This window comes from Phodopus roborovskii, unplaced genomic scaffold (assembly GCF_943737965.1).
Source record: "Phodopus roborovskii unplaced genomic scaffold, PHOROB, whole genome shotgun sequence".
Lineage (NCBI taxonomy): Eukaryota > Metazoa > Chordata > Mammalia > Rodentia > Cricetidae > Phodopus > Phodopus roborovskii.
In genome coordinates this window covers 5,550,404-5,562,506 of record NW_026126603.1, presented here as the reverse complement: position 1 = coordinate 5,562,506, position 12,103 = coordinate 5,550,404, and the positions used below count along the sequence as shown (strand labels likewise).

Here is a 12,103-nt window from a genome sequence, read left to right as displayed (position 1 = left end):
AAACCAAATTATTCAATGAATTTAACATACATGATGGAGAATCTTCAAACCGAGTGCAGACATTAGTTGCTTTGGAGCTTTCTGTTAACAGCTCTTCATCCTCCTCTTGCTCTGTTCTACGGTGTCGGTAGCTGTCAAAATTAAAAGAAAAATCAACTAATAGTGAGTTTTATGTCAACCCAGTAGACAAATGACATCACAACAATTTTAATTAAGCCACGCCTCATATGTAGCTCAATGGTGGAACACTTGTCTAGTATAAGTACAAGTCCTGGTTAGAGCCAGCGTACCCCAACACTAAGAAAATAAATAAAAAGTTGAAAAGCAGAGTAAGCCGAAAAAATTGAGTAGTAGAAAATTTACTAGTAAAATTAAACCTGAAATATTTACCTGGCTATGAATAGAACTAAAATATAGTCAGAGGCAGGCTGATCACTGAGTTTGGGACCAGCCTGATCTATCGAGTAAGTTCCAGGACAACCAGGGCTACAGAGAGAAACTCTGTCTCAAAGAGAAGGAAGGGAAGGAGGATTCAATAAAAAATTTAAACTACATTAATACACAGTAGAACTTAACAGTAATCTCAAGGAAACTTTCAGCCAAAAATCTGTATTTCAAAGTTGCCTTTTCAGGTCTCTTTGCCAGGAGGAAAATTCCAGAAATGATACTTAAAAATCGTAACTATGACTAAAAGCAAATAAGGACTTAAGATGTTTACTAGTCTAAACTAAGGGATTTACTCTCAAAGATTACTTTGGGAACTGGAGAAATAGTTCACTCAGCAATGTGCTTGTCTTGTGAGACATGAGTTTAAACCCATCTTCCCACCAAAATAAAAGCAAGATGTGCTGGAGCTTGCAAATTCAGGCACAGACAAGAAAATTCCACATGTTAGCTGTCCACACCTATAACCCCAACATTCCAGGGAAAGACTAAATTTGAGGCCAATCTGAGGTATGTACTGAGTCATTGTCTCAACTAATTCATACCCCAACTCCAACTCCAAAATGAGAAAGGGGGAAATATATCTACCTTTGGTAGAGTATGTGTCTAGTATACCCAAAGCCTGAGGTTTGATCTTTATAAGTCTATCAAAACCTCAATCTTATTTTCCAATAACACTATTTAATAAAGAAAATTTAGTAACTTACTGTGTATTTCTTATGAATCATCTTGGTCTTATTCCACATTAAAGCTTATTACAGTAATTCCAGGACACACTGATAGATTTAAATAGCTAACAAGATCCCACATCTGGAACAATTTAAATGTATCTTAAGTACAAAGTTGTCTCTTTAAGTTTTTTGTTGTTGTTGTTTGTTTTTTAGATAGGGTTTCTCTGTGTAGCCCTGACTTTCCTGGAACTCACTCTGTAGAACTCCAGAGATTTGCCTCCTAAGTACTGGAATTAAAGTCATGCACCGCCACCACTCGACTTGGAAAGTTTTTTTTTTTTCTCTCTCTCTCTTTTTTAAATATAAAAAAAATAGCACTCTGGATCTAAGATTGGTAAAAATATTCCAAATAAAGCTAAGTAGTAATGCAATGCTTATTCCCTTCATATAAATATCATACCTTCCTGTTGCAACTAATCACTCTTACACACTGTAATTGGTTTTCACACTTCATTTATCATGCCAGAAATTATAGCAGAGACCACCCTTAAAATTAATGTACTGGCACAAAAATCTTGAAGATTTTGTACATTCAGTACTCATGAGGAATTGTCAAAAAAAAAAAAAAAAAAAAAAAAAACACTAAAGGATGGAGTATGTGACAACACTTCAACACATAAGCAGCAAGCTAAGTATGCAGCAAACATTTTAAACTAATATTCTACACATCAGCTCAGACTTTAAACACCCTTATTACCATGGCTGCTGTTATGGACTTGCAATTCCAGCTACTTAGACAGCTGACAGAGAAGGACCTTAAGTTGGCAAAGCCTATTTGAGGCCAACTAAGACAAATTAGCCTGTCTCAAAATTTCAAAAAGTGGAAAAAAAGGGGGGGGGATTTTAAAAGTTGGTGGTAGAATGCTCATTCAGAAAGCATGAGACCCTCAGTTCAATCTCTACCAATGTGTACCAACACAAAAAACTAATATACCTTCAATATACCTAAGTTTTTCGGAAGGCAGACTATAAATCAGATCAAGATCAAGCCTGGACTATGTATTTCTATATTTAATAGTGACTAACACCCTTAACCTCTGCACTTTTTACCTCTCTAAAAAACAGCTTAACATCTTAATTCCATGATCAACATAGCTGTTAAAATTCATAGAGCACATATGGTATAAAAGCTAAGTCATTATATTTACTTTTTAGATATTTAAACACTACTAGCCACATCTGTGAAGCTACAGAAGATAAAAAAGGCAGTGGTAAGGCACACCGTTAGTCCCAGCACTTGGGAGGCAGAGGCAGGTGGATCTCTGTGAGTTCCAGGCCAGCCTGGTCTACAGAGCGAGTTCCAGGATAACCAGAGTGGTTACACAGAGAAACCCTTTCTCAACCCTCTCCCAACAGAATTTAGAAAGCAAGTTTAAACTATGAAATATAAACTACTACTCACTCGCCAACTGAGAGCAAATTCTGTTTTTCATCTTTTTTTACCCGTGGGCGCCCTGGTTTCATCTTCAAGGGTGAGGTTGGAGTCTTCTGAGCAGCAGGCTGAATGAAATGTGCAAACAGCTCTGTCTGCTTTAATAAATACTCAAATCTATTTGCTCGGTCAGTTTGCTGCAAAATTTAAGACACATTTTATTAAACTTTAGAAATCAATTTCCACATGCCTGTATGACAAACTCAAGAGTCAAAATGAACAAACTACTGAAATATACAATACAGCTGACTCTGGCTCTTAGAAGCACTTTGCCAAGTGACAGATAAGCACACATTGAATATACGTATATATGAAGCACTAGTTAGTGATGTAAAGATGAGAAGTGGTAATGGGTTAAGGATAGGAATGACTGACAGAAAATACATCATGCTTACAGAAATGCTTAAATGAATTTATGTATTTCTAAAAGTAAAATTTTATATACATTGTCCTTAGGCAGAAACAAGATTTTTATATTCAAATAAATAAATAAATAAATAAAACCAAACATTGTACAAGGGAGTGTGTTCAGAAGAAGAAAACCCTGGTTACTCAACCTGATGCCAAATTTTAAATTGGTACCAGATCTAAAATTCACTTATCAATAAATACTCTTCAACCAAATGTCATATGATACTATTCCATTCTTTCATTTTTGCTAGCTACCCCTTTGAATATTTCCTGCTATCACATCAAGAGAATGATTTTTTTTTGAAAACAAGTTTCTTGAAAATAACATCTCAAGTCCTTCAGTAACTGATATTTTAAAGACATGATAATCTATTTACACAAAGAGAGACAACTTAGATATGGTAGCATACACCTTTAATTGTGATAATTATTTTTTCTTAAAAAGAAAATAGTCTCTTAGGGTAAAGATTTTCAGGGAATAATACATACATGTTGCAACAAGCAACAATGAAATGAACTTTAGTCACAGGACTAGAATTATATTTATTAGTACAGTATTAGTATCATATTCTAAACCATAGTGGGTAAAAGTGCCCTGTACTGACCTTAAAGTTATATTCACCTTAAAAAGAGTCACAAAGAATTTATTTTAAAGTTTTACAGCACAATTAGAGATACTTGTATATGTAAACTAATAAACATGTAAACTAATAAATACAAATACATATAAATCTTTTTTTCAAAGGTTTATTATAAATGCTATTCACATATCTAGAACATACCATTTTTTCTTCGTATGTAGGATCTGGTTCTTGGATTTCTTTTTGCTTCCCAGGTGATGCATCATCAAATACTTCCTGGTAAGAAGGACAATCGAACTGTTTAAGAACTGTCAACTAAACAATATATTCTTACTCCAAAATTCCTAGGTATTTAACGGCTATCACATAACCTGACATGAAACCTGTTAAGGATAAATACTATGGAGATAATCACTTTTCTCAATTATAAACTACTGCCATGATTTAAATATCAACAATACCCTAAAGCAAAATTACTTTCTATACAAACCACATGGGAAAATAAGTACCTTTTTAAAAAATTATAAATCCAAATTATATAATATTAATATGAACAAAGTTCCCTTTTTATCATAAAATTCCATCTATCTAGTGTGATATTACACAATCTAGAACCCTGCCCAAAAAAAAGAAGCTTAAATTGAATATTCTCAGTCTGACTCCTAGTAATACATATACTACTCTTAAAAATGCATTCATGCAGGGCGTTGGTGGTGTGCCAGCACAGGCAGGTGGATTTCTGTGAGTTCGAGGCTAAACTGGTCTGCAGAGCTAGTTCCAGGACTGCCTCCAAAGCAATACAGAGAAACCCTGTCTCAGGGGGAAAAAATTGCATTCGTCCTGACATTCAAATGCCACAAGCAAATGACAAAACATCCAACCTAGTCTAACTTACAAAATCCCTGCCAGCATACATTAGAGGTAAAGCACACCCTACAATAAATAATATGTGCTTTCCAACTGCAGACATTACTTTTATAACTCAATGTCTTCTTTTTCTAACTGCAAGGGCACTTAATTCTAATTCTAAATTCAGTTAAGACAAGGAAAAGCAGACTGAAGGTAATAGTTTTAAAAGACAATAACTACAACATGAACAGAAAAGGAAATGAGTGAATACGATTGAGAAAAACAGAAATTACTGATATTTTTCAATATGCAAAATTGTAAGATGTGTATAAAAGGCTCATTCTGGAACCAGATCACATTTCTATCACAGTCTCTGTCTGAAAGACTCCATTTTCTCCTCTGTTGAACGAAAATGCCACTTATTTTATACCATAGGTGTTAACATATTTACGATTATATTTAAATTTTAATTGAAAAGCAGGAACTCAAAAAGTAACTTTATTTGGGTTTTTAAGTTTTCTTTAGGACACATAAATAAGGAATGACACCTATAGGGGAAATGTAAGTTACAACAAGCAGAATCTGCAAAGGTAAGGTAAGCAAGTGAATCTCTCTAGGGTGAATTGTACATTTACATTTATTTCCTTCAGTGTCTTTGGTGTCCAGATTCCAAGCAGGAATCCAACAACCCAGTTAAACAACCCTAGAAATTCAAAAGACCACTTAGAACCTCAAGGGGCGCAAATACATTGTTTGTTTTTGCTTTTGGAGACAGGGTAGCCCTGGCTGTCCTTTAATTCACTGTTGACCAGGCAGGCTGGCCTCAAACTCAGAAATCCGCCTGCCTCTGCCTTCGGAGTGCTAGGATCAAAGATGTGCTCAACACTGCCTGACATCAAATACATGTTAAAATGAAACCACTTCAAACTGATGCATTACACTAAACACTTGCCCTCCCCACCAACAGTGATTGCAAAGACTAACAACGTTAGTTCACCCGAGTGATGCAACTGCACCTTCATTTCCTTATAGCGTAAATTCGGCGGTAAGATTCATCTTTATAGTATTATTCCAATCTAAGTACAAAAATTCTCAGAAACCTTCGGGGCTGGAACTACAGAATACCACAAAACAAGTCGAAGGCCAAGAATAAAAACTGGAAGCAGTAACTTTGTTCCCAGGCAACTCAAAGCCTGGGAGCATATCCAAGAGACCTGCCAGGCAACTCCCCCATTTTCCCACCCTCTCCCCTACTTCCAGTATTATCATCTGGCCCACTCGAGCCCCAGAAGGTGGTTCAACAGTGGATTGTCTGGATGGCTTTAACAGAAGGCAGTTCGTTGGGCTAATAGCCCTCCCCCGAAGCTACCATTCATTCATCTGCCCATCCACCAACCCCTAATTAGAATGGGATCCAGGACAGGTGCGGCGACTGTCACGCTCGCTCTCCTCCCGGTGGAGCAGGGCTCGGGAGGGGCCTCCCCTCGCTGCAGAGGCAGCTGCGCCCCACTCATCCCCACTGCGCACTCGGCCCTCCAGCTCACGCCATTGTTTCTGCCCACAACAGACAGATGCCGCCCCCGCCAGCACCGGGATGGGGCACTGGAGGCGCAAGTCCCCAAGCTGCGTGCGACGCTGCGACACGTCGCGCTCGCCCCGTGGATTCCACTGCGGAGGGGCAGCTCCCTTGCCCTTCCCCAAAGTTTAGTGCAAAGTAAAACCCAGATCCGGGGGAAATCGAGCGAAGCTGGGGGCGTCTAGCGCTGGGGGAAACCGGTTCCCTGGGCCACCGTAATCAGGAACATGTGTTTCGTAAGAGCGGTCCCGCCTAGGCTGGCTACACCGAGGAAAACGCAGAGGTGGGGTAGACCCAGCGCCAGCCAGCGAGCATCCATCTCCCTCCTCGCCTCCCTCCCTCCCCGCGCGCCCGCCGCGCTCACCTCCATCTCGGCGTCCGCGGGGCCCGCGCCCGCTGCACACGACGGAGCCGCCGGCGCCGCGACGCCCTCGGGGCCGCCTTTGTTGCCGCTGCTGCTGCTCCCGCCGGCGCCCGCGGCCGCTGCCTTGGAAGGCGCGCTCTCGGGAGGCGGGGGCGGCGGAGGCTCGGCCGCCGACGACATGTTCCGGCTGCGTCACCCGCCGCGGCCCCGGGCAGGCGCGGCGCGGCGCGGAGGGAAGCGGCCTGGGCCTGCGCGGCTCTGGCGCCCGGGCCGCCCGAGGAGCGAACCCCGCCCGGAAGCTCTCACGCGCAGCGGCTCCGCCACCGACCCGAGCCGGCCCTGCCGCGCCGCTCGCCCCGACGTCCTCCTCCGCGGGACTCGGCGCCGCTCCACCGGCGTTTACTTCACGGCGGGAATCACGTCGTCGAGGGTGGGCGGGGCCAGCGGGGTCACGGAGGTCAGGGAGGGCGGGCTGACTCCGAGGAGGCGGAGGGCTGAGGGAAGGGGAAAGGAAAGCGAAAGGTACTGCGAGGCCTCCCGGCGCCTTCTCCTCTCCCGGAGAGATTATCTTCTCCAACCACCAGGACAGCCACCTACGCCACCCGCTCTCAACCCTCGCGAGATCGCTAGTTCCCCGTCAGAGGCCGGAACGCAGGGCGCATGCGCCTGCTCCTCCTTGTCCCCGCCTCCTCCAGACCTCCAGCGAGCTGGGGGTGAAGGTGGGCGGAGCCTCAAGGAAGCGCGTCGGCGTAGGTTTGCGTAGGTTTGCGTCTGCGCTCCTCGGCGTGACGCGTGCTGGCCGCTCTTAACGGCTCCCGGCTGTCGCCGCTCCCCAGAGGCCATCCTGGGAACTGCGCGACTGCCCCTATGCTCTCGCCTGGGCTGACCCTCACCGTCCCCCCCCCCCACCGTCGCTCACGGCGTGACGTTAAAGGTTCCCTCGAGTGACGTCGGACGTCCGAGAAAAAAAAAAATGGCTCTGCCTCGGGCAGCCAGCCCCCTTAGAGTGTGGACTGCAAGTTAAGCCAGGAGACGCGCTACCCTGTCAGCGTGAATGGCGACCGCTGGGGACAAGTAACGGCGTGCTTTTTCCGCGAGCATCGAAGAAAAATGTGCATTTTCTCCTTAAGGAATGTTCGTCAGGTGTGTAGCGCACGTTTGTCAGGTGGATCTCTTGAGTGTTTGAGCCCAGCCTGGTCTACAGAGTGACTTCCAGGACAGCCGGCGGGCGCTACACAGTGAAACTCTGTCTCAGAAATTAAAAAAAAAAAAAAAAAAAGAAAAGAAAAGAAAAGAAAAAGTCTTAGCCAGGCAATGATGGCAGAGAAATCCTGTCTGGAAAAATTATTGGTGTTGCTTCCGTATCTGGCCTTAGGCTGTCATGGAGGGTCTAAGGCCTGTGGCCTCTCCTACATCACCCACCTACTTCTCATTCATGACTTAGTGGCCCCTGATATTGAATAAAGGACATCTCTTCAAGAGATAACTAAAACATGTTGAATGTCAAATCTCTTGGAATAGGAATATATATATATATATATACATATATACATATATATATATATATATATGAATGAATCTTTGTACTCTAAATCAAAATCCCCCTGGAAATTCTCATTAAGTACTTCTGAAAGCTGCAGTTGTAGGTCGGTCGGTTGGTGGGATGCTTATGGAACATCAACCAGCTTGATCCAGGTGTGATGCATGCCCAAAATCCCAACTGTGGAGACAAGTTCATCCTTGGCTACTAGGCCAGTCTGGACTAAATGAGATCCTGTCTCCAAAAAATTAGTAAATAAACAAAAACAAAGTATTTCTAAGACATAACAATGCTTACATATCTATATGATTAAATTTAATAATTCTCATCATAATCCATATATAATGGCAAAAGCTGATTATGGGAAAATTTTCAACATTATTAGTATTATTAGATATGTTATACACATAAGATAAACTATTAACATTTAACAATCAACATGTAAGTATGTGTGATTATAAAGTACTATGAAGATTTTTTGCACTTAAAAATATGTTCAAACAAATATATTTGTGGAAATATTAAAATTAATTGTGGTCTGTATATAGATCCTAATTCTTGTCAGCATTTTTGTTGTTTTGTTTTTTCAAGACAGGGTTTCCCTGTAGCTTTGGACCCTGTCCTGGAACTAGCTCTGTAGACCAGGTGGCCTCAAACTCACAGAGATCTGCCTGTCTCTGCCTTCCGAGTGCTGGGACTAAAAGTGTGCACCACCAACACCTGGCTCTTGTCAGGATTCCTATTACATGAATTAGTTTTGTGTGTATATGTGGTAGGGAGGTATGCACACAGGCCACATGTGTGAAGGTCACAGAATAAATTTTGGGAGTCAGTACTCTTCTGTCATGTGGATCCTAGGATTGAACTGTGATTATCAGCTTGGAAGCCACTCTCCCACTGAGACATCCCACTAAACCTGCATTTTTTAAAACATTATTTTGACTGGTTCTTTGGGAATTTCACATCATACACTCCAATCCCACTCATTTCTCAGTCCCTCTATTTCACCATTATATCATCCCCCAAAGGAAAACTGTAAAAAGTAATAAAAATGAAAATTACAATAATGTTAATTTTAAAAGACCATCTTTCTCACTTTTCTATCACTTCTTCATTCATCTTAGTGGCTGTGGCTGTGGGAGCTGCTGTGTATCAAGCAGTATACCCTTGTCTACAACTTTACATGTAAATGTTCCTTGTGTACTGTGCTGTTGGTCAGGTTCAAGGCCTCTGGCTTCTGGTACGCATCAATACTGGACCCTCACCCAGACTCCTCTCAGACATCCTGCTATTGTGCAGAGTAATGGAGATCCTGTGGCTATGGTCCCATAGGCCCAGTCCCTTCACAAGCTCCAGCGGATCATACATGGGGTTGATGTTGGGGAGTGCCGACTCAAAGCCTAGGACCACCTTCCCTCAGGTAAGGGGCACAGCCAGCTCTCCCACAGGTGGTGGGTAGGATCAACTCTCCATTGACAGGGAACAGCTCTTGAACTTCAACACATGGTTAAACAGGTGGTTCACATGGGCCCCTGTGGTAGCACAGTCAACAGACATCAGCACAGACCTCTGCTGGATCAGGGCCATGTGCCCAGACATGACCAGTAGCACCAGCTTGGGCCCAGTTGTCACCATGGCCCATTGTGGTAGCACACGACTCTCAGATCAGAATGGGCCCAGCAGTAGTGTGATCTCTGGACTCCAGCATGACCCCAGGTGGCAGCCCAGATCCCAGGTAGCCAGATAGTCTTCAAAGGTAACAAGAACCATAGACATCAACACAGACCCTGGCTGCAGTAGGGCCAGCCACAGCTTGGACCCAGACATCACTATGACCCCAAGTTGCAGTGCAGGCCACCCTGATCTTCAGGGCCCAGGTAGCAGCCTGACCCTCGGATAACAACATGGCTCCAGGTGTTGGACCAGACCTCTGGCATCTACGTGGCCATTGGTGGTAACAGGAGTCACAGAAATCATCTCTGCCCCTGCTTGTGGTAGAGCCACAGACCCAGACATGGCCCTCAACAGTAGCTAGGACCCAGGATGACACAACAGCCCAAGCAACACAGACTGCTAGGATCAGCATGAACCTGGCAGCTACATATCCCTAGGACCCCAACATGGCCTTTAGTGGCAAAATGGGCCATGGACATAAACACAGGCACCAGAGGAGCAGGGACAATGGGCCTAGATATGGTCACTGGCAGCAGTGGAGGCCAGGATGTCACCATGGCCCTGGGTGGCAGGGCAAGTCTCTCAGATCAGCATCACCCCAGCTGCAGGATGGTCCTTGGACACTGATATGGCCCCAGATAGTGGCCCAGACCCTCAATGGCAGTTGTTGCCATGGATATTACACAGACCCTGGCTGAAGTAAGGCCATGAACCCCAACATGGCCCTCGGCTACAGTTCAAGCCCAGACACCCCCATGGCCCCTGGTAGCACTGCAGGCCACTCAGTTTGCGGTGGCCCCTGTGGTGGCATGGCCCTCCCAGGCACCATTGTAGCACATGTGGCAGGGCACACCCCAGACATCCTCACTGCCTTGGGTGATAACAGGAGCCACAGATATTGACAAAGATCATGGCTGGGGCAGGGCCACAGTGCTGGAGAATATTATTTCAAGCTGTGTGACTTTTCTTGGTGCTCCACCTGTTTAACTCTGTGAAGCTGTGTTACTGTGCCTGTCTAAAACACCTGATGGTCTTATGAAGAGCTGAATAGCCAATAGTGAGGCAAGAGAGGGATAGGTGGGGCTGGCAGGCAGTATAAATAGGAGAAACAAGGAAGAGAGGAACAGTGTAAAAAGGGTATGGGGTTGTGGGCCCAAGGCTCATAATCAACCCAAGCAGACACAAGAGGTTCTGCAAAGCAAGATTTATTACTGGGCAGCATCTCAGAAAACTATCAGTCAGGGACAACAGTACAGACTCAGGAAATGAATGTGTCCCTGAATGTTCATTTCAGCAAGTATTTAAGCACAAACCTCACAAACATCCATGCAAAGTTACAGTTACATTTTTCAACCAATCAGATTCATTTGTTCTTTCTGTTGTTAGGGACAGCCATGATGTTTTTAGAGAATAAAGATGCATAACAACTATTTCTATGGTTTAGAGAGGAGGTTGTCAGCTATAAGGTTCCTAGCTCCTCCAGGACTTAGGAACTTCAACTTTGTTTAACCCTAAAGGTAAAATGTAGTCTGAAGTCAAAATGGCAGTACTTAGGACAAGGTGCTTTTTGCCTATTCACAACACGGGAAGTTGGCTTGGTGCTGGTCTCTTGAACCTCACCTTAGAGGGACACAGCTGCTGACCAGCTCTGGTGTAACAAATAAAGCTTTCTTTGATTTGGCTAATTTATGTTGGTGGCCTTTTTTCTCCTTGACTCTGGGATTAACAACTTTCTGTAACTCTCGTTCTAAGTGGATCTTATCCTCTAGCCTCCTCAGTGTTAGGGAATATTATTTTAAGGTGTATTGTTTTTGTTTATGTTGCATTTGTTTAACTCTGTGAAGCTGTGTTACCATGTCTGTGTTACCATGATAGCCTAATAAAGAGCTGAACAGCCAATAGTGAGGCAGGAGCAAGGATAGGTGGGGCTGGCAGGCAGAGAAAATAAATAGGAGAAACAAGGAAAAGGAGAGAGCAAGAGAACAAGGAGAGGAGTACTTCAGGGGTCAGCCACCCAGCCACCCAGCCACCCAGCCACCCAGCCACCCAGCCACGCAGCTACAGAGCAAGACATGGATTAAGAAGGAAAGAAAGGTATACAGGAATAGAGAAAGATAAAAGCTCAGAGGCAAAAGATAGACAAGTTCATTTACATTAAGAAAAGCTGGCAAGAACCATGCCAAGCTAAAGTTGGGCATTCATAACTAAGAATAAGCTTCCATGTGTGAATTATTTGGGAGCTGAGTGGTGAACCCTTCAAAAAGCCAAAAGAGTAAATAATAAAAAACAAACACAACACCTCAGGACTTGTATTCACACACATACACAGAGAGAGAGAGAGAGAGAGAGAGAGAAGGAGGGAGAGAGAGAGAGACAGAGAGAGAGGAAACACAGAGAATTAAAAACAACAATACAAATTGTCAAAAAATTAATACTAGTCCAACTATTATAACCTAAGTTTAATTTTATAATAAGGCTCATGTAAATCAACTCTTATTTCT

The 12,103-nt window shown here is 43.6% G+C and overlaps 1 protein-coding gene across 1 annotated transcript in view; it reads right to left on the bottom strand.

Moving 5' to 3' along the window:
- Positions 1-6,600, bottom strand: part of Smarca5 (SWI/SNF related, matrix associated, actin dependent regulator of chromatin, subfamily a, member 5) — a 36,661-nt gene extending 30,061 nt beyond the window's left edge. The window contains exons 1-4 of the mRNA XM_051205781.1: positions 6,389-6,600; positions 3,801-3,875; positions 2,578-2,744; positions 31-131 (exon numbers count right to left, since the gene is read on the bottom strand). Coding sequence (XP_051061738.1) covers positions 31-131; positions 2,578-2,744; positions 3,801-3,875; positions 6,389-6,568 — 523 coding nt within the window. The 5' untranslated portion in view covers positions 6,569-6,600. The remainder of the gene's footprint in view (positions 1-30; positions 132-2,577; positions 2,745-3,800; positions 3,876-6,388) is intronic.
- Positions 6,601-12,103: the final 5,503 nt, after the last annotated feature.